Source organism: Crassostrea angulata, chromosome 10 (assembly GCF_025612915.1).
Source record: "Crassostrea angulata isolate pt1a10 chromosome 10, ASM2561291v2, whole genome shotgun sequence".
NCBI classification, from domain to species: Eukaryota; Metazoa; Mollusca; class Bivalvia; order Ostreida; family Ostreidae; genus Magallana; species Magallana angulata.
The window spans coordinates 39174666-39197832 of record NC_069120.1 but is presented as its reverse complement, the minus strand read 5'-3'; the positions used below and the strand labels follow the sequence as shown (position 1 = coordinate 39197832).

General features: G+C 32.8%; 1 protein-coding gene across 1 annotated transcript; it reads left to right on the top strand.

Moving 5' to 3' along the window:
* The first annotated feature begins 551 nt into the window (after positions 1 to 551).
* Positions 552 to 19056, top strand: LOC128166091 (DNA-binding protein RFX2-like). The gene is made up of 24 exons (XM_052831016.1): positions 552 to 618; positions 767 to 806; positions 945 to 996; positions 1227 to 1302; positions 1643 to 1746; positions 1895 to 2097; positions 3088 to 3133; positions 3735 to 3763; positions 5813 to 5864; positions 6047 to 6146; positions 8967 to 9046; positions 9198 to 9306; positions 9467 to 9599; positions 10422 to 10503; positions 12463 to 12591; positions 12760 to 12941; positions 13724 to 13840; positions 14320 to 14622; positions 14745 to 14899; positions 15002 to 15099; positions 15223 to 15372; positions 15695 to 15903; positions 16656 to 16809; positions 17411 to 19056. Exons 1-24 carry the CDS (start codon positions 552 to 554, stop codon positions 17759 to 17761), a joined length of 3021 nt encoding a protein of 1006 aa, XP_052686976.1. The 3' UTR covers positions 17762 to 19056.
* Positions 19057 to 23167: the final 4111 nt, after the last annotated feature.

Sequence of the window (23167 nt, the reverse complement as noted above, 5' to 3'; positions counted from 1 at the left end):
TTAATGTAAATTCCTTATTTTTTGCGAGTTCTTAATTCAACGATTCAAATTTTTAACAATAGTGTCATTAAAAGTGAGAATTTAAAATCGGCGAGATTTTCAAATGACCATGTGAACATTTTTTAAATAGTTGCTTAAACAGACACAAACACATTATCTGATCAGTGCTGTCTGATTATCAAGATGATTTACCCTTTGCAAGGATAAGAAATGCATTTTCTATGATATCAGAGAATTAGGAGGAGAATTAGGAGAATAGACTGCTAAATTGTAGTGGGCTATACACTATATATAATCAAGGTGGGCCATGTTGAATTGTCAGTCCAAATATCAAGCCAAGCTAAATCAAAGTTTAGTAAACTGTTGTGCCCTTAATCTGTTAATTGCCCAAAGTTATGATATATAATATAGGTATAAATTCATTCTTTAACATTTTTATGAATCTTTTTACTGGATTACTTTACCTTTAAATAAAGTTATCATTAAATTTGTCTACATAAAGAAAAAATTAAAGCATTTAATCAAGATTTACACTAATATGGTTTATTAAGATGTCTGATCTATTTTCAGTGGTTTCCCCTCCTTATACAATGTACATGGGGGAGGATAAACATGAAAGTAAGAAGCTTTGGATTTTACTGAATTTTTTTGTCATGTGACATTGAGTTAAACAATAAAATAACAATAATTTAAATAACTATTATAATTTTTTTTTGCATTTCTTTTCAATTAATAAAAATCAATTCTTATCAATTCCCTTTTCTAGATGAAGAATTGATTCGATGGGGATTTCCTGAAGATGTTTGGTAAAATTCTATATTTGTACCATTCATCCAATTTAGAATTGTAGTACATGTACATTCCACAATGTTTCGTTTTTATTTTATTATTCATTATTATTGAATCAAGACTGCTAATTTGAATCTGATTATTCTTGACAACAGGTTCCATGTTGACAAAGTATCCTCTGCTCACGTTTACCTACGATTACATCTAGTAAGTGCTCTGTTTTTGTTGTTAGATTAAAGTGCTTTTTAATCAAACAACTCCTTCATTTTGCAAGACAACAAATTCAACACCAAAAAATCAAACAAATAAAAGCATTTAAAAATACATTGGCAAGTATTGGCATAAGTACACATTTGTAAGAGTTTCAGCTTTTAGGATAGTAGCTGTGATCAAAAGTGGAGTAAAAACCCAGATATTAATTTGAATTTCTATTTCAGAATGAAACTTTAGATGATGTTCCCCAGTCAGTGATAGATGACTGTGCACAACTTGTCAAAGCTAACAGCATCTCAGGTAAAATCTCATTTATGAAAATGTTAAAAAGTGTTAAATGTAGTAATACATGTATTTAGATGTATAAATCAATACTCAAGCATACTGCCATTTGTAAATTATTTTATGATACAAAATGTAAGAGATTTTGACAATAGCACAATTACATGGATATAAATTTCAATACTGTAATTTTGGAGGATTTAATTACCGGGTACTTGTTCTCTAATTATGTGGAACTATTTCTTATGAATAATACATGTAGAAATATTACGGTTATACAGTATGTAAAATACAAAATTGTGTAAGATCTTATGATATGACATATGAATACACTTTCCAATTGTTTTCTATAAAACAGGTAACAAAATGAATAATATAGATGTTGTGTATACTATGTGGGCAAATCTCAAGAAAACTCAGGGAATGGATGTTGGACAAGTAGGATTCTTCAAAGACAAAGAGGTAACAGTGCACAATTTGATAATATATTAAATGTTAGGACCTTGAACACTTATAAATTTGACGATAGATGCCGTTTTATTTTTCAGATGTTAATTGATTTTATGCTCATGATTTGTAAACAAAAGACCTGCTGTTTGATTTTATATAGGTCAGAAAAGTGAAAGTAGAAAAAAGAATAAATGAAATAGTGAACAGGTTAAACAAGACTAAAACGGAGGATCATCCAGATTTCCGCCAGTTGAGGGAAGACCGTGACAGAGAAGAAAGAGAGGACCAGAAAAAGAAGATGGCAGATCAGAGGAAAAGGGAGAAGGAGGCAGAAGACCAGAAAAAGAGAGAAGCTGAAACAAGGTTATTATTCAATATCTATTCCGTTTGGTATTGAAGACAAATTACTGTAAACATATTACGTTTGGCTGTATGTTATATTAAGCGTCGTAATGCGACTTTCACTAATTAAATCAAGTACATCGCTAAATGCCATGCATATATGTATGCAAACAAAAGAATTCAGGATTACGCTAACTCGAATCCACCCACCTTGTTTAAAAATTATTTTCCACCAAGTATATTACATGCCAAATATAAAACATTTACAGTAGAAAAACAATGTAGTTAATGAGTAAAAATTTTGTTGAATATTTGAAGAAACTGGTTAAAAAAAAATTTGTTGAATATCTGAAGAAACTGGTTAAGGAAACAAAAATGTCCTTAAAATGTGTGGTAAATCACTTAGCAAATAACATTATAACCAGAGTGTTTTAATCAGCTATCTGGCCAGTTAGTTGGTAGTTAGAAATAAAAAGCATAGAATACTTTCATAAAATACTAATTTGTATTTTATGGACAACCATACCTATTTTTTAATTATTTGTTTGAAAGAAGGTGGATTAATTTTTCTAAATGTTTTTTATAAAACAAGTTCTAAGTTTTATCATGAAATACTATAAGCAGTTAAAGAACTATACAAAGATGTAATAAAAATCATTTCAAATTCCACTCCACTGGTTTCATAAATCTTGGCATTGATTCATGTCTGCATTTGATTAATGTCAAACATTTTAATTGATATGAATCAATGTTTGTGACTAAAGCTTTTATTATATTTTAATTCTCCACAGAATGCCCAGCAGTCTTAAATATCTAATTATTGATTCTATTCAACATATTTTATTATTGTGATAAATTTAGCTCTTTTGCTTAATCTCAATAATCTGTTAATGAATATTGATTAAAAAACAAATTCATTGTATTTCTGAAATCTAAAGGAAGATATTTATATGATATATATATATTAGCAGAAAAACCATTATTTTAGAATTTATTGGTTTTTTTTTTCAGATCGTATGCAAACTTAATGAAAGCAGAAAATATGACATCAAATAGAGTAAGTATTGTGGAGACATGGATACATAACTTTTTAAATATGCATTGTATATTAATTATTTACTAATAGGTTTTATATCAGTAATGACTGTCTATAAATTTATTGGGTCGTTAACGTCCTTAGAAGATGAGGCAAAGTCAAGCCTTCTTTGAATATAAACAACCCGTAACAAACCGAATAAATATTATATTTTACTGAGAACCAAAACTTTCTCATTAAATACAAGAATGAAATGCATTAAAAAAAAACTAATACTTTTAGTCTACCTGTTGCCATCTAAACTTTTCCACGAGCTATCTTCAGATGTATGATAGAAGAAATCACATGATATGTTTTATCCAATGACAGAGCATCAATCAATTATAAGTCTCAGGCAAACCAAAGATTTTGAATGTTCAAGTACCTAGATTAATGGATGTATGGCATTAATATAAGGTATTAAAATGTTATGAAATTTTCAAAGCAACTTTGACAGAGTTATTCCTCTTTTAGAGAGCATATGACCATTGCTCAGTATGTTAATTTATATGCATGTATTTGTACACTTCAGAATTAGATCAAAGAATTTGACATACCAAATTATTTTTTTTTTGTCTTTCAGGATGATGGCAATGATTCGGATGATTTTATGTGAAGTAAAAAATGACAAACCAAATGTCTTTCATCAATCAGCTTCAGATAAAGAATGGGATCTGAAGTAAAGAGGAAAACTGATTAAACTGCTTGTTTTTTTTAATATTTATAGCTCATAAGCAAAACTTGAGCCAGTTTTCTCAGACACCTGCAGTTTCTCTCAAATTTATACCATAAACATGTTATTGTTTTCTTTAAAATTGATGGGTGACATTGAAATTAAGAGCATATCAACTGCTACAATGCTCTCCTCGTATGTGTTGTCTATGAATTGGCATATGATGAAATCAGACTCCTATATAGTATATTGACTGCATATTGACAGTGTATATATTATATCTTATTGCTCTGTTCAATAAAATTATCAAAATGTGTGTGTATTTTGGTTTATATGAATATAAAGAATGTTCATCAACTTTAATTACATGTCCTGGGTTGATGTAGAGAATGGGAAAGTGTTGAAGCTTATTTTTTTTGCCCTTTTAAAATTCTCAAATTTTCCTTTTTTCTGTTTTAAATTATTGATACAGGAATTAAATTTTCAAATACATGTAGCAATAATTATTGCACATAATATTCAATTTGTACTTAAAAATTGCAGCCAAGACATAAAATGGAAATCACTTTTATTCAAAGGTACAGGTAGTCTTGCTGTAGGAGTGAATTCCCCGTCATGATTTCTACATACTACCCCAAGGCAAGACCTGTACAATCCATAACATCCTCAGCTCCCGGGGGGAGGGGGGGGGGGGGGGCATACAAGCAGAGCTGCCAAATTATGGTGCTAATATATGCTTTTTCATTCACATAGCCAGCTTGACTCATGTGCCAGGTACCCTTTGTAACCCCTTAGTGGGGAGTAAAGTAACTTGCTGAAGGTTACAGTGATACCACAAAAGTGATGGACTAAACCGTTGGCCCTCCCAGTGCTAATCATGTCCAAATCGGTCAAAGCTATTAACTGTGCAAACACATACTCCACTCACAGGCACTTGATATTGGGTATTTTTTCATAATAAAAAATATACCCCCAATTAAAATAATACACAGGCACCTGATGTTATAGATTTTTTTAATTACAAAAAAAGTTGTAAAATGGCAGATTCCTGTTTTTATTACTATTTATGTAGTTATTATTATTATCAAACATGTATATAGTGACCTATATATCAAACTCTAAGGTGCTGTACAAACATATTATGTTAACAAAAATTTAAAAATCTACAGCAGTCATAAATGAAATCATACAATAAATATATTAAAAGTTTAATAAATATATGTTTTGATACCCCTGCTCAGAGAGATTTCTTTGAAATTTTTACTTAAACATTGCACGAGTTACCTGAATTTGATGATTGAGCATACACAGTACATGTATTTGCATGAGTATTTGATATCATCTGATGCTCTAGCTCCATCCGCAGGAATAATTAAGGACAAACCAATGAGGTTTGTAAGAATTTATTTTAAAAATATATTATAATTATAAAATAATTTAACAATGAAGTCATCATTCTTTACTAAAAAAATTATAAAGAATTTCATTATAAATTTTTATTTAAATAATTTAATGTCAATTTCTCAGTCTGGCCTTCCTTTTAGGATTTCAAAGTGTTAATTAATTTAAATTCAGAATATTTTGCAAGTTGCTTTATTTCAATGCATAGATCTGTAGAGTTTAACTTTTATGTCTGGCAAAACATGATAAGAAACATATTTCATAAATATTTTGCGAGGTATAATCTTATATTTACAGACAAATAAAACAAAAAAATTTAAAGAAATTGACAAACTTGTTAAGATTGCAGAATCCGCTCCTGCTAGATCCATATTTTGACCAGGTTCATTATTTGCATACCGCATGGCGTTTGACCCCTAACCTTGTCTTATGACACAGTTTACTATCCGCTTGTTGATGGAAATTACATCTTCTTTACATTTCTGATATCTTTTATATTATACTATTTAATAGAAGTGTTATTTTAAAATCTCTTATAAAGACGAAAGAACACAAATCAAAGAGAAATAAGTTTATTTATATCGAAGCGATTCCGCCATATTGAATGCCTTCCTCGAGCCGAAATACCGTGATCCGGAAGTAGGGTGGTCTTCAATATAGTGCAAGATTAATTTTCTAGTTGATCGCAAATCATCGACAAAGTAAGACTAAAAATCATAAAGATACAATGATAGTTTAGTTAATATAAGTTTATAGTTAAAAATATAAGTCATATTGTCATTTTTCTGAAAACGTAACCACATCCGGTTTTGCGTGCGTAGGAATCTGGTGTCTTTGCTGACGCGGGGAGACTGGCAACTGTTGCCGTAGGAATAAACGCCATAGCCACCGTAGCTGTTGACGACTGTTACCCACCAACACGTAAAAGGTGATTTTTCATTTACATCATGGTCAAAGTAGTAGATGTAAATCAATGTCTCTTCGGGGATGTTTTTTGCAATAAAATTTTGAGACATTTCTCGGTAATTTGCGATGTGTTCCATGCATGCTGGGGTTGGATACCGTTTCGTAAAGAAAATGGCGTCCAACTCGAGGTGTAAATGTTTTTTGGTCAGCAACCGTTTTGTATCCTAGCAATGACTATAAATGTTTCCATGGTAACAACTATTTTAATGTTTCTAATTTTGATTTCATATTGTAAACGTGTTATTGATTATTTTTGATTGATTTGAACTGTTTAAATAAGTAAATTCCACCGGAGTTGGTTGAACTTGGGCGGAATGTTGAGTTGCTAGGAATCCAGAAATGTATCTAAGATAACACTGTAGACACAAAGTTGACATCACTGTTGGCTTTTCATATCCATAATTAAGTAAACTTTTTAAAGTTTACTAAACTTGTAAAGTTAATCAATGTTCTACCCATGACAAATTTTTAATGTCATCTTGTCCAGACATGTTCAAGAAAAACAAATGGAATAAATGTGAACAAGATTCATCATGACAATTTTTTAAAAGAAAGTATTTAACTTTTAAAATTTTTGTTCTGAAAAAAAAAGATAAATTCCTTGCTATTATGTTTGGAAAAAAAAATCCTAAAAATATGACTTGATATAATATGTTTTACGGTGCTACCGTTCTGGCGAGCGCAGCAAAAATTACACATACCTTGCATCATTGTCAACTTATAGTTCTATTTAGGTATCAACGAACGTCAAAGAATTGAGAGTATTGTTCTACAATAAGTATGCCAAAGGTACTAATTTTAATGGTTATGATACATACAGCGCAACCCCCGAGAGAGAGAGAGAGAGAGACCGGTACCTGCTTGTAGGTGTGCAATTTCCCACTTTTAAATTTAATGGTCTGACAATATGCAATATCTTCATATATATAAAATCTCTATATTAAAAAAATATAAAAACAAATCATGTCAATGTCAATGAGGCAGGTATCGCAGTCTTTACTGAAATAGCCAGTACACTCATTACAGATGTTTGATCCACCTCTCAATTTATCGCGGGAAATATAGCGCGAGTGCACTGTGACGTCATCCATGACTTTGTTCGTCTTTGTTTACGTTTCTCGACTCAATACGGAGGTATGGAAGCATGTTACAAATCTTTTGAGTCTCGCCAAAGCATTTGCGGTACTCAAAACGTGTCTTCAAACTTTAAGTCACCGTAAATTACGAGTTAAAAGTCGGCCATTTTTGGCATAGCACCACGGGTGAAAACATTAGAGAGCATTATGGGACGTAGACAAAAAATTTTGTTTGACGAACTGTAGGTTTAGCTCGTTCTTTTTCCCGCGCACACTGGTTCTTAGAGCTCGCTTCGCTCGCCGGGCGCTGCGCGCCGGCGAGCTGCGCTCGCTATAAATAGGATATATATGAACAAAATATTTCTCTGTAATTTTTTTTTCTATGAAATAATTGTTTACATTTATTCATACTAAAAAAGGGTTTTGTAAGGTATTACTTCGTATGTGTATTGTTTTAAATATAATAAAATTTTATGATGTTATTAACATAGATTGAAGTTAAGTGTTAATAATAGAGATTACAATGACAAATAATTAATTTTTATTATTAAAATGAAATTATGCAACTTTTGTTTAGAATAAAAATAAACATATAGTCGAATTTTGTATCAGGAAGAATTATATCTAAACATTTACAAAATATATAAAATAAAACCTTTACAAATTAGTAATTTTGATATTTAAAAAACAGATTTAAAGAATAATATCACTTTTTACCATAATATATTTTTTAAAACAATGGCAGTTATTTGACTGTCAATTTCTCCCATTTTTACTGTATTCAAGATCAGTCAATTCTTTCCATAATAATTTCAAATTATTATTACCGGTATATGAAAACATGTTAGTTTAGCATTATCCATAAACATTCATTTAATTTCTGACTAAAATATAAAAATAAAAAATTGTATATGTAATGTTGGATTTGTTTAAAATTTAAATTCAGTGTTTTCTTATCTTTTTATGAAAACTACTGGCAAAATGCATTGTTATATAAAAATATTTGTCATATTCCAAAAAGGAGACTATCTATTAATATTACTTATTCTCTCAAGATTATGTTATTTAAGGAAAAAGTGAATGATAATTTTTTCTCCAAAGTTATCAAATCTGACTTTATATTTGATATGTAGAAAACAGAGGATCATTAAGTTAAAAGTTAAAAAGAAATCCATAAAACTGAAGAAAGAGTTATTAAAGGTTCATATATTCAGTACATAACTTAAAACACAATTAAAAATTGACTTGGCAATGCTGATAAAATTATTACTTATTTGATCTGACTTAACTGTTATTAATTTGTAGGATATTTATTATTGTAGAAAAAAATTCTGAAATTTAGAATTTCATTCTGCAATGTGCATTGATAATCAGTCATTAATAAATAAAGTTGTTTACAAGACATTTCAGATTTATAAAACACATGCAACTATTTTATTACTTTCGATACTTTGGATTGAATGTGTTAATATAAAATTCACAAGCAACTTTTTAGCTCAAAGCTACATGACTAGAATGTTCGATTGAAAACAGTTGCAACTCTCAGGCAGATGCAAAATGCATTACATTTAAAAAAAAAAAAGGAATGGTTAATTTGAGCAGTGTATTAAAGGAAATACAGTTAAGCTTTAATAAAAAAAAAAAAATAAACATATCAAGCAATATGTTTCCATAATTGGTTTTGATTTTTTAATTCCAGTTTTCACAAATGCTCAGATGGCTACACAGACATTTGTAACGGACTTGCAGGCAATGAATCCGACTGTAGTTCAGGTGCAGGTAGGTACTATGCTTCATCATATTATACTAAGGGTAATGATTGAGGTTGATGTTGATTGTTTACCCAGGTTTGCATGCCAATGTATGATTAATTTGATCTCCTTGATTTGTGTATCTAGCATGTGTTATCATTTTGTCATCCTTTCCTCAGGGTACCTCTAAGTCTTCATCTACCTCTCAGTCCCAGAATGGACAAACTCAGAAGACCACCATCATACAGCCCTCACAGACACACTCTGGCCAACAGTTCATAGTTACAAGTAAGGCCTGTTATTCAAAACTTAGCAATCAGTATTTCATGATTTTAGTCAATGAATTGTGAGGAAAATATTAGAAATTTACCAATATGAAAAAATCCACGTTTTTTTGGAAGTTGAAGGTGTTGATTGTCTCCTAACAAATGCCTATATCCCATTTCAGTTCCAGATCAGCTGGGGGACCAGGCACAGAACGCAGAAACTGTTACTATTCAACAAGGAGGACAAGCGGTTTACCCTACTCATGTACAGTACGTAGATGGCTCTGATCCTGGTATCTACGCAAATGGGCAAATGTACGATATATATAAATAGATGTGGTCAGTCTGCTGTGGACTTCACACTGGTTTGAGTGGCAGTAATGCTTGATTGTTCTGCACAAAACATACTGAATATTGTAATGGCTTGGCAATGTTCTTTACAAGGATATAAAGCGTGTTGTGACTCTTGATCATACAGTTCCTGAATTTTATATTTTGGGTGGGGTGGGGGTGAAAGATGATTGTTGGGATTATCATGAGAAAGGACATTGCTCTGCATGCACCCTTATGGACTTACACTGAGGGTGTATTTCTAAAGTGATGGAAAAGCAAACTTCATTGTATCTGGTGATTTTGTTGTAGTCAGTGGCACACACACACTCCCTCCTAAGATTAATTCATTGTCAAAATTTGTCTGGTGTAACTTTTATCCTATTGCTTTTTTGAAACAGAGTACAGCTCAGACATAATGGCCAATGGTAAACTTTTCAAAATAATGAAGCATTCTGATTTATACATTTATTATATTTCAGTTTATAGAGGATAGATATCCTTTTGACTTTTGTTTTTGTTTATGTTTTCTTGGCTTTATAATGTGTTTATACTTATGTTTTCTTTGTGAATTAATGCAATTTGAAACTAAACATTCTGATCTGCACAAAATATTGAGTTGAAGTACATATAATAAGTATAGTATTATGGACATTTAAAACATATACAAAGAAATGATTTTGTTAACTGTATTGAAGTCAGGAAGAGGAACTTATCGCTCACTTTGCATTATGCTCTTTTTTTTTGTATAGAAAATTTGTGTTTGAACATTTCAGCAAATAATACAAAATTGTCTTGATTCTGTAGGCAAGGTACATACCAGAATGAATACGGACAGACAATGTATACACCAGTGTCAAGCACTTACTATCAGAGCACTGGGCAGCAGGTAATTTTTAAATGTCAAGCAAGATATAAGTTATTCACAGAGTGCAACATTAGAAAACTATTTAATTAGACTCTCTCTACTCTGCACATCCAGAGTAGTTAGTCAATGGTGCTCTTGTGCAGAAAGAGTTAACACCCTTTGATGTACAAGTAAATCTGCAATCCACAGTGTATGACATCAGTTTGTAATTAGGTCTTTCCACCTTTCAGGTGAAAGACCTCTTGTTTTCTTTATGTTTTTTCTTCTTCTTCGTCTTCTTCTTTTTTTCTATTTAGCTCGGAGTGACTTTTTTATTATTAGAGTTATCCAAACAATTTAAACTTTATGTAATTGCTCATTAAAAGTTATGGTACCAATTGACCCTGTGTCAAAGAACTCCCAGAACTTACAGAGTTATTGCCCTTTGAGAAGGAAATGCTTGTTATCACTACTCCTCTGAAACCATAAGAGATAGAGATTTGGAACTTTAACCAATGTCTTCATTACACTTAGAGGGTTCTTCAATCTATTCATACCAAAAAGATCTGAGGCCCCCTTGTAGTAGTTATTGCCCCTGAAAGTATTTAAATTTCCATAAAATCACTTCCAACTTCTTTATTATTTATCATAGAGACTTCGGACCACTTGGGATGGAAGCGTCTACCTTGGCCGAACAAAATGACAAAAAGGTCAAAGGTCAAGGTCATTTAAGAAGCCGTTAATTAATGAGTTTTCATATCTCTTTTGTTAAGGGTGGTAGAGAAAAACTTTTTTATGGATTTAGTAGGACATCTTAAGACAATTTAAAATATAGCCCTTTGGCTCATACTTTTGAATAATTACAGAGTTATAGCCCCTATTGTACGAAATGCTTGTTATCGCTACTCCTCTGAAACCATAAAAGATAAAGACTTGGAACTTTTACCAATGTATTCAGTACACTTGGAGGAGTCTTCAATCTATTCATACCGAAAGGATCTGAGGCCCTCTTCTAGTAGTTATTCCCCCTGAAAGTTTTTAATTTTCTATAAAATCATTTCCAACTTTTTTATTATTTGTCGTACAGACTTCGGACCACTTGGAATAGAAGCCTCTACCTTGGCCAAACAAAATGACATAAAGGTCAAAGGTCAACGTCATTTAGATGTCTTTTAATTAATGAATTTTCATATCATTTGAAATACAGAATTATAGTAAGGGTTTCAATAGCTTGCTGGATTGCGCAATATGGTATTCAATTGTGTCAGCCAGGTATCACATCAAGTCCTGTGGTTACTCAAGTGGAACTTGTTATTCATTTTGTACAAAGACAGCTAGCCTGTTGAACACTCTCTTCTATTGTTAGCTTTACTGTTTATACGATTGTGTAAAGAATATTCAATTGGCTCAGTTTTGTTCATAGTAAGTGGAAAAAAATTCAGAAAAGTAATTAGATAAATCTTTACCGATATATACCACACGGAATTTTTAAAGAAATGGCTTGATAATAATAAAACTAAAAAATCTCTTTTGCATTTGTAAAACCATTTATCAATTGATGGCCTTGTGGTTTTCCCATTTTATAGTACAACATATATCATAGGTATAGTAATGTTTTGTATATCTTATTGAGCAATCTAGCAATTCATTAAAGTATTAGGTGGAAAGACCTCTAATTGTTCTCGAACAATTAGCCTACTAGTTTGATTCAAGTATCCTTAAAATTAATTTAAAATTATCATACCAGGGTGGGTTAATTAAATACACTATTTGGATGTGATTTTTTATTCGGGGAAATATAAATGATATTGATTTAGTAGTTTTGTGTCTGGATACTTTTCTTCAGTGGATAAATGACACAGCATACTCTATTTTGAAAATAAAGGGGATGATATAGATATTACACTAGTCTGTTATAATCAATGTTTTTAGAGTTCAAAATATTTTTAGAAGTATGAAAATGAAAATACATGTATATATATATTCTTGTGTTCATTGTAGTTGGGGACAGTGCAAACAGTTCAAGGACAGATTTTGCAGCACCAAGGGGGTACCTATCTAATTCAAGGAGGCACCATGGATGGGGAAGGTACCCCCCTCACCCACACAACTAGGGCCTCTCCCGCTACAGTAAATATGTTTTATTAATTCAACCTAATTAATGTACAATGATTATGTGTTCCATAAAAAGATACCATTAGAAATCTTATTTTGCACATGTCATAGGGCATTAAAAAATTATAGATAACGAGCTTGCATTCTGGACAAGAATGATTGTATTTTGTTGATGTTGCTTAGGTCCAGTGGTTGATAGACAATTATGAGACAGCTGAAGGTGTGAGTCTTCCCAGGAGCACCCTGTACAATCACTATCTAAGACACTGCCAGGAACAGAACCTGGACCCAATGAATCCTGCTTCCTTTGGAAAACTTATTAGATCTGTGTTCTTGGGACTCCGAACTAGACGCTTGGGTACCAGGTAAGTTCTTTACTTTTGCATCCGAGGGGGGTCTCATGAATCGTATATTTTTGTGTCCAAATTTTTTAAAGCAATTTTGTCAGTTTTAATTAAGAAATAAAGTACAGGTTATCATGGATGTTGCAGGATAATCTGTTGGGACTTATTGTTTAAAAATATTAAGGTGGAGGCGTTAGCTGAAGATTTTTATATTAATCATCATTTTGAGACAGAAGTTATCATGCAGCATGTAAGATAGAAGAACTTTATTTCTACTTCACTAACAGCTCAGAAATTCCACTGATTGTTTCTCCTATAGAGAGACAACATGATTTTGTGTTGGCTGTTCAGTAGAACCTCGAAGTTTTGAGAATTATAGTTCACAGGCATCAAATGCACACTATTGCATTTTGTTGCAGATGAAAGTTTTTGTTGAATGTAAAAGGCACTTGAATTATATTTAAAACAAATTTTGGTATCATATTCTTTTTAACTTTAAAAGTAATAAAAATCAATGATCGAGAATATGCATATTATGTGCATTAGGGAGGTTCTCCAAACAGCTGAATAAAGCTTTTAAAAATATGCGTGTGAGGCAATTGACTTTGTTATGACTGAAACAAAGATGTGTTATTGTCATGACTATGATTAGTGCAGGGTTGATGCGCATTTCTAATCTGGTTATTAATTGATGACTTTTTTGTACATTGAAAAATGATGGCTGCTGCATTTCTTTGATTTTGGCAATAACTGTTGTAGAATTCATCATATTGTGAACTAATTTGAGATGTATTATTTTTCAGAGGAAACTCAAAGTACCACTACTATGGAATTAGAATAAAGGCAAATTCTCCTTTAAATCAATTTACAGACAATGAAACAATGGCAATCCGACAACAACCAATGTACCATGGCAAAGGGTAAGTTATACTCATCCACTGCTGTACAGAAAATTGCTGAAGAAAATTTAAATGCTGACCAAATATTCAATCACCTGAACTCTTGTTGTATTACCCCTCACCAAACCTTTTGCGAAGGGGATATATTGTTGCTCACTGTCTATATAAATGTGTTTGTGTACAAAAGCTTGTGAGGAAAATTGAAAAAACCATTAGCACTTACAATCAACAATCTTTGCAAACTTCTTAGTCATTAATATACATGCAAGTCAAACATTAAGAAATTCAAAGTTATCAGCGAACTATTTCTTGAGATATCCAAAATCAGTTAGAGTATACAACTCTTCATTTTATGTACAAGTTAAAATAAAATACATTGAAAAACCGGTTACTTAGAATGGTCTGCATGATTCATGACACTTTTAAAAAAATATTTCCATTTGTGAGGAAATGCTTTGTTTGGCAGTGTTCTTATTCTAAAATTTGTCTTTATTTTTCAGGAAAGGAGAGACAGACTCTGACAGTAATCATGGCTCTCATGGCCCCCACGATCCTGCCAAGGCTCAGCAAGAACAACATCAGCAGTTCCTAGGGGATGCCTCTGCTGCTCTCCCTAACTTTGGTGATATTGACACATCTGTGCCTTTCCCTGAAGGAATTACGATAGACCATATCAAATCATTTGAGAAAATGTATCGAGAACATGCAGAAGCTATTGTTGATGTGGTCGTCAATCTACAGTTTTCTCTTATTGAGGCGCTTTGGCAGGGCTTTTGGAGAAATCAGCCACCTGATCAGTTGACGTATGTCAGAGTTGAAGCTCTTTCAATTTATTATGTGAATATATGTTTGTTTATCAGAGCAGTTAACAGTACACATATTAATGTTAAGATTATTTTACACTTAGAAAATTACTTGTTTGCAGGGCTGATAATGATTATGAGAAGCGGTTACCAAAAGAGAAATTGTATATGGTCAGCTCCTATGAGCCTCTACAGCAATGGGTCAGAAAAGCAGATTACACATTTTATCAAGCACTAGTAGAAGTTCTGATTCCAGATGTTTTACGACCTATACCTAGTAAGTTGTTAAAATGTCTTCTATGAAGAAGAAATACATGTTACAAGAGATAAATAATTTTAATTTTATATCATAATAATATATGTATTTGTTTCTGCAAAGGTTCACTTACACAAGCCATAAGAAATTTTGCCAAAAGTTTAGAAAATTGGTTGAAAGGTGCCATGACAGGAGTCCCAGAAGAAATGGTGAAAACAAAGGTAAGATGTACATTATTATTACATATTAGAATAAAAAGAGTCAGTGAATAGTTTTATACTGTGTAAGTGAGGTGTAAAACTGAGTTGTCTCCCTCTAATAATTTGCTTTTTCTCCACCAATAGGTGAGTGCAGTCAGTGCCTTTGCCCAGACCCTGCGCCGGTACACCTCACTCAATCACTTAGCTCAGGCAGCAAGGGCAGTTCTTCAGAACACCTCGCAGATCAACCAGATGTTGACTGATCTCAACAGAGTGGACTTCGCCAATGTTCAAGTAAGTAAATGGTTCAAATAAAAAAGTGAAGGAAAAATATGGAAACGATTCTCTAACCTATTTCTATGTTAAAAAAGAAATAATTTTAAATGTTGTGTACATGCATGTAACAGTAACTATTAAATTTTTGTAAGAGAAAAAAATGTATGTGGTATTTTAATACATAGGAGTAACTTTTAGATAATGATAATGGAAGTTTTTTTGTGATTATACTGAAGACATTAAAGAAGCATAAAACTGTTAATTAAATAAAAAAATTTAAAAAGAATAATGATAAAAGGGATATATTTAAATTGAAATTGTTGCATCTTGTGACCAACAGGAGCAGGCGTCTTGGGTATGTCAGTGTGATGATGCTGTGGTACAGCAGTTACAGGACGACTTCAAGAAGACTCTAGAGCTTCAGAACTCACTGGAGCAGTGGGCCGTATGGTTGGAGGGGGTGGTCAATCAGGTCCTCAAACCCCACGAAGGGAGCGACAACTTCCCCAAAGCAGCCAGGCAGTTCCTACTGAAATGGTCATTTTACAGGTAAACATCAATCTGTAGAGAAACATATTTATTAGCTATGAATTACTTCAAGCTGCTTGGTCCGATTTTTTTGTTATTACAGTATCAAATTTTTTTTCCATACAATCCATTTATCTTAGAAAGTTATGGACTTTCTCCTATTTACACCAGCAGAATCAATGTCCTTTCAAAGTTAAAAATATTCAAAGTAAATAAAAATAATTTCTTTTAGGGCAAACGAAATAACAATCCAAAGGCATCACGGGAATGTTTAGAAAAGGAAACCGCTTGGTTTCATCCCTTGAATGATTGGGGATATTCAACCCGCATGCTATGCATCGATTGTAAAGAAAGGATACTTCAGAAATGTTAGCGAACAAAACGTACACATGTTTATTTGTAATTTGTCTGATCATTTTGACCTTTATCTAAAGCGATGTCAAAGTCGTAATACAACCGTACCCGTCTCGTCGCCAGGGGTGAAATTTAAAATGATGGGAAATAATGCGGTACCTTTTTATATCGTTTGTTTTGTTAGCAAATTTTGCACGTATTTTTCTTCATTGAAATTTGGCATAATTGACTGGAAAAACTACTGCAATGTCTATTATTATACATATACTAAGCATAGCCATCGTTTAAAAGCGTGCATAAAATTTGATATAAAATCAGACCAAGCAGCTTTCAAAAATATTCGTGTTGAAGTCATTCTACTACATGTAGCTTGGTGCTCTGTGAACAAAAAAATTACATAGTGTTATTTGATTTTACAGTTCAATGGTGATCCGAGATTTGACTTTACGAAGTGCAGCTAGTTTTGGTTCGTTTCACCTGATCCGTCTCCTGTATGACGAGTACATGTTCTACCTGGTGGAGCATAAAGTGGCTGCTGCTACAGGGGAGACTCCGATAGCCGTAATGGGGGAGGTTAGACAAGTATGTAGAGAGTCAAAACACGGTCCGCACAGTGTGTTGTCTCTTGTAGTCATAACCAATGATGTAGTAGGGTCAAACCTGTCTAAGACTGAAACAGGGCGTCTAATGAAAAATACAGAGAAACCCTTGACTGAAAATGATTGGAATGATTAGATCACGAATCGAGATTAACACAGATTTTGGGTTAGACAGGTTTTACTATAGTAGAGCTGAATTCAACTTTGGAATGTTTTGAAATGCAAAATACTACAGATAGAAAGTAAAGTTTTTGCACAAAGCAGACTCTCAAGAAAGAAACTGTAATTATGTTTTTGGAGATAACAGTATTTACTTTTGAATGAAAGTGGGAAAAGAGCATATACATTTTCTATAAGTGTTAGATATGAATACTAGTAATAGGATTAAAATTATTTTTATATTCCATCAAATCCTTTAAATTTACATTTGATTTTGATCAATATTGGAGTGGTAATGATAGTTGTTGCAGATTTTCAGCATTTACTCTATGTACATGTTGGTTTTTCTACTTCAATTTTACTTTTTAAGTTTTGTATATCACAATTTTGTTTAACTTGATTTTCTTTTCTTGCAGTTTATTGACATAAGCAGTGCCGTGCTGATGAGTAACTTGGAGGCTGAAACAAAGCCGGTAATGATCAGTAAGGGGGCCACGGGTGGCGCCCCAACCTCTGCTCAAACATTGCTGAACAAAAGTGATCCCAACACCACCACACTGATGGTACTATCCAGTACTGGGAACACCAATGTGAATGGGAACGTTATCGTGACCGCGGCTCCTGGTTCAAACCCCGCCACTGTCACAGTCAGGGCAGCTAATGCAGGGACAGCTCTCCCAGGAACCAAAACCATTGTGGTGATGCCAGTGTCTAATGCTGTAGGCTCAGGGGATGCACAAAATGCCAAGAGATTAAAAGTGGAATAATGTGGTAGCACATTGGCCAGACAAATGAAAGCATGTATGAACAAAACTTTGCTATGTTATATGATGAATATTTACCCAGTAATTCCATCCTATTTTGTAATTTGTACAAATATTTTGATGTACATGTATGAAGAGTTAACTTAAGATGTCAAATTTGTATTGTGAAGATAATAAGGGGTGTTATTGGTTTATGCAAAAAAATACATCGTTTTTGTGCCTGGAATGTGACATAGCTGGTAATGCTGGTTAGAGTTTGATAAATAACACTTTCAATGGGATAATTGTGTTGTTTATGCAAAAATAAAAGTGGTGAAGGAACATGGAAGGACAAGGATAAATAAATCCAGAAAATGGCAGTGACACACTTGTGATAAAATGTTTAGGATGTTTTTATGGAGAACTTGTATGTATTTTATTACTTTTTTCATGACAGTTACATTGACTTGTGCTGCAATTGCATGACAACATAAAGTATGTTTATTTCCATGAGTTCATTGTTTGAAATTTGGTTCAAATTCATTGTTTGTAATTGCTTGCTGTTTCAACTTTATTAAGAATAGTTGGTCTTTTTTCACACTTTTTGCATGTTTGCTCATTTTGAAATGTTGAAATTCAGTATTACTTCCCCTTCCTTAATCGTTTGTTTTCTAATATGATAGTTTTTTAAAAGCAATCACATTTTCTAGAAAGCAGAGAAGTACAATATCGAAATGCATACAGGTCTTTTTTTTTTTTTGTTGGCTGAATACATGTATTTAGTTTTAGAAACTAGTCATATTTATTCTTTTAAGAGTAGGGTTATCAAATTGCTTGATTTGTCTTTGCCATGTCTATTATTATTTGCGTAATTAAGATAATTTGTAATTCTTAGTTATCAATCTAGGCAATTTAAGTTTAGCTGCTTCAATAGATATATAGAGTAGGATTGCAGAAATGACATAATTTTCTATTCCCCTGTCAGTGTTTGATTGACAATCTGTGCCTTAGACCAAATAACGCAGGACAATGTTTATACAGAGTTGTAAGGAATCTGTTATAGCTAAAGATTTACATTAGAATTGTTTACAAGGCAGGTAGATTTTTTGTCTGGTAGTGCTTATTTAATAATTTGCAGTTATTTAATTTATTTATTGTACAAACTGGAAAGGCTTTTGTGTTCAATGAGACTGCTTCTCTAGTACTGCTGTTGCATTTTTCCGAATGTGACACATTCAGATTAAAAAAAAGTTATTTTTGTGATTGGAAACCTTGATTACAAAGTTAAGAAAATGAATAAAGCAATGTGTTAAATTATATTGTATATGTGTGGATTTTTTGATACTCTGCATATTAGCATTCAGTTTGAAAATAACCATCAAAATTCATATGAATCATGTGTTTTAGACATGTTATTATTAGCAGGAATACATTGGTGACAGTTGTGTGCAAATAGGATTTCAAATTAAGGAATCATTCTTTTAGTAAATTATGAACTGATCAAATATTGTAGGAGTGATCAAATCCTTAAATGCCTGAAGGGCTTTTTAATAGATTTGATTACCCCCGATAATATTTGATCACCTCATAATATTCAAAGAATTCATTATTACTTACAATAATTCCTTATTACTTAAATTAATATATATTTCTACACATTACAAAATCAATTTGTAGTGATATAGACAAAGACACTGGAAAGTGTAATTATGCTTGTAGATTACTAAATTAAACGCTTAGAATAAATATCCGCGTAAAAGTGCAAAAAGGACAACTCCGGGTTTTAAGATTTTATTTTTTAGATAGATGTAACTTAAATAAAACTATGATAGAAATTTTGCGTTGGTGATTTGATGCAAATGGGTTGAATCGCGGAATTAAAGGGACTTGGACACGATTTGACTTCAAATTTTCAAATTTTGTTTTCCCACTTTCAATATTTATACTGATAAATATAGAAGTTTACAATGCTATGTCAAAATTTGAAAGTCAAATATCAAGTTATAAGCAAGATACAGAGTTTATAATTATTATACCCCCTGCAAACGAAGTTTGGGGGGGTATATAGGAATCACCTTGTCCGTCCGTCCGTCTGTCTGTGCAATCGTGTCCGGTCCATATCTTTCTTATGGAGAAACATTGGAAGTTCTTACTTCACACAAAGATTGCTTATGACCTAAGGGTGTGTCATTACCTTGACCCAAGGTCATTAGGGCAAGGTCAAGGTCACTGGCAGAAAAAGTGCAAAATTCTTGTCTGGTCCATATCTTTCTTATGGTGAAACATTGGAAGTTCTCAGTTCACACAAAGATTGCTTATGACCTAAGAGTGTGTCATGACTTTGATCCAAGGTCATATGGGCAAGGTCAAGGTTATGGGGAAAAATAGTGCAAAGTTCGTGTCCAGTCATTATCTTTCTTATGGAGAAGCATTGAATGTTCTTACTTCGCACAAATATTGCTTATGACCAACAGTTTTAAAAAAAATAGAGCAGTTGTTATTTTAAGAAAATAGATGGTAAAATAGATTCATCCAATATTTTCTAGAATTGGAAAAATACACGCATTATGATTTTTATCTTAGCGGGGGGTATCAATTGTGAGCTTGCTCACAGTACCTCTAGTTTGTTTTGTAAACAAAGCTCAAAAATGTCATTTTTAGCTCATCTGAGCTGAAAGCTCAAGTGAGCTATTCTGATCACATTTTGTCTGTCGTCCGTCTGTCCGTAAACTTTTCACATTTTCAACATCTTCTCAAGAACTACTGGGCCAATTTCAACCAAACTTGGCACAAATCATCCTTAGGCAAAGGGGATTCAAAGTTGTGAAAATTAAGGGCCACACTCGTTTTCAAGGGGAGATAATTAGAAATTAATGAAAAAATTCGAGAAATTTTCAAAAATCTTCTTCTCAAGAACCAGAAAGCCAGGAAAGCTGAAACTTGTGTGGAAGCATCCTCAGGTAGTGTAGATTCAAAGTTGTGAAATTCATGACCCCCGGGGGTAGGGTGGGGCCACAATGGGGGGTCGAAGTTTTACATAGGAATATATTGAGTAAATCTTTAAACATCTTCTTCTCAGAAACTAATCAGCCAGGAAAGCTGAAACTTGTGTGGAAGCATCCTCAGGTAGTGTAGATTCCAAGTTGTGATAATCATGACCCCCAGGGGTAGGGTGGGGCCACAATGGGGGGTCGAAGTTTTACATAGGAATATATAGAGTAAATCTTTAAAAAATCTTCTTCTCAGAAACTAATCAGCCAGGAAAGCTGAAACTTGTGTGGAAGTATCCTCAGGTAGTGTAGATTCAAAGTTGTGAAAATCATGACCCCCGGGGGTAGGGTGGGGCCACAATGGGGTGGTCGAAGTTTTACATAGGAATATATATAGTAAATATTTAAACATCTTCTTCTCAGAAACTAATCAGCCAGGAAAGCTGAAACTTGTGTTGAAGTATCCTCAGGTAGTGTAGATTCCAAGTTGTGATAATCATGACCCCCAGGGGTAGGGTGGGGCCACAATGGGGGGTCGAAGTTTTACATAGGAATATATAGAGTAAATCTTTAAAAAATCTTCTTCTCAGAAACTAATCAGCCAGGAAAGCTGAAACTTGTGTGGAAGTATCCTCAGGTAGTGTAGATTCAAAGTTGTGAAAATCATGACCCCCGACGGGTAGGGTAGGGCCACAATGGGGTGGTCGAAGTTTTACATAGGAATATATAGATTAAATCTTTGAAAATCTTCTCAGAAACTAATCAGCCAGGAAAGCTGAAACTTGTGTGGAAGCATCCTCAGGCAGTGTAGATTCAAAGTTGTGAAATTCATGATCCTGGGGGTAGGGTGGGGCACAATGGGGGGGGGTCGAAGTTTTACATAGGAATATATAGAGTAAATATTTAAAAATCTTCTTCTCAGAAACTAATCAGCCAGGAAAGCTGAAACTTGTGTTGAAGTATCCTCAGGTAGTGTAGATTCAAAGTTGTGAAAACACGATCCCTGGGGGTAGGGTGAGGCCACATTGAGGGGGGGGGGGTGTTAAAGTTTTACAAAGGAATGTATAGAGTAAATCTTTTAAAATCTTCCTCTAAGAAACTAATCAGCCAGATGATTCTTTAAAATTGTTAAGACTTTGGCTCCAGGACAATTCTTCGGCCTCACAAGAAGGTTCAGAGTTTGATGTAGCTTAATATCCCATATATAAACAATTGTAAAGGATCTTTTTGAGGACTGCAATACTCAACATGTGATATGACTATAAAATCATCCTGTTAGAAAAGGGACTAATGATTAATCATAAGAATATCCAGGGGGGGGGATGGATTTTATTTTTACAGGATCTACATGTATTATTGTACATTGTCCAGATTGTTTGTATTATGACTTCATTAAGCTGATTTTATCATACCCATTGTTCCTCAGGTGAGCGATGTGGCCCATGGGCCTCTTGTTTACAAATGTGTTGTATTGGTGTAAGTTTCAATCAAATGTATCTTTCTTTTGTTGAAAATAGTATTTATGAAGATATTGAATTAGTTTAAATTGTTTTTTGCATGTGATTTTGTCTACGAAATGGTAATTCTCTACATTACATTTTTGTAAACAACTATAAGACTCTAGCTTTGTTTACATAACAACCAATTCTTACCTCTGTATCTCGCTGGTAACTTGACTTCAACATTCAATATTTTGGTCAATCATTTAAAATGCACCAATAAACAATTTTATACATGAAAAATAAAAATAAAATTTTTGATCTCAAATCGTGTCCAAGTCCCTTTAAGTACTCGTGTAAAATAAGGAATCTACAGTATATGTGTCCTAGGTGCTTGTTACAAAAGCTTAAGTTTTTTTACCAGTTTAATTTTGATATTTGTCTGGTACAGAGAGACTCGAACAGTTAACAATCTGGAAAGAGGTTTAGCGCCTTTTCCCATTTCGTCTACATCCGTGTCTCAACGGTTCTCCCAAGTACCCGTTACTATTTTAAACAGAAAAAATTAATTAAGGTACCTGTCGCAACACAATTTTAAACATCGGAATTGAATTTATAATGGTGTCTGTAACCATTGATTTGCCATGAATTTAGGAAACCTGCACCGAGATTGAACTTATAGAACTCCGTGTATAAATGAAGTTGATATTCTGAACCATGATAACTTCCAGCAAATGGCAACGAATATAAATGATTTGAACATATTTTATTGTGTAAATTGCACAAAAGGATTGGAAACAAGTTCTTACGACTCTCCTAATGATAATGTATACAATATATACATTTTGTCTAAGTAATATTACGTGTTATTGTTATTGACTTAATAATAATTAAATTCATAGACATGCATTTACAAAGTAATTGCGAATATATAATAGATAACGTTAATATAAACGAATATGAATAAAAATACATTCTATCATTTTATTTGATACGCATTT

Coding starts and splice junctions, on each gene's coding strand:
- LOC128166091 (XM_052831016.1), top strand. CDS start 552: ATGTCTGATCTATTTTCAGTGGTTTCCCCTCCTTATACAATGTACATG. Junction 9,307..9,466: donor CCAACAGTTCATAGTTACAA/GTAAGGCCTGTT, acceptor ATCCCATTTCAG/TTCCAGATCAGCTGGGGGAC. Junction 9,600..10,421: donor ATCTACGCAAATGGGCAAAT/GTACGATATATA, acceptor TTGATTCTGTAG/GCAAGGTACATACCAGAATG.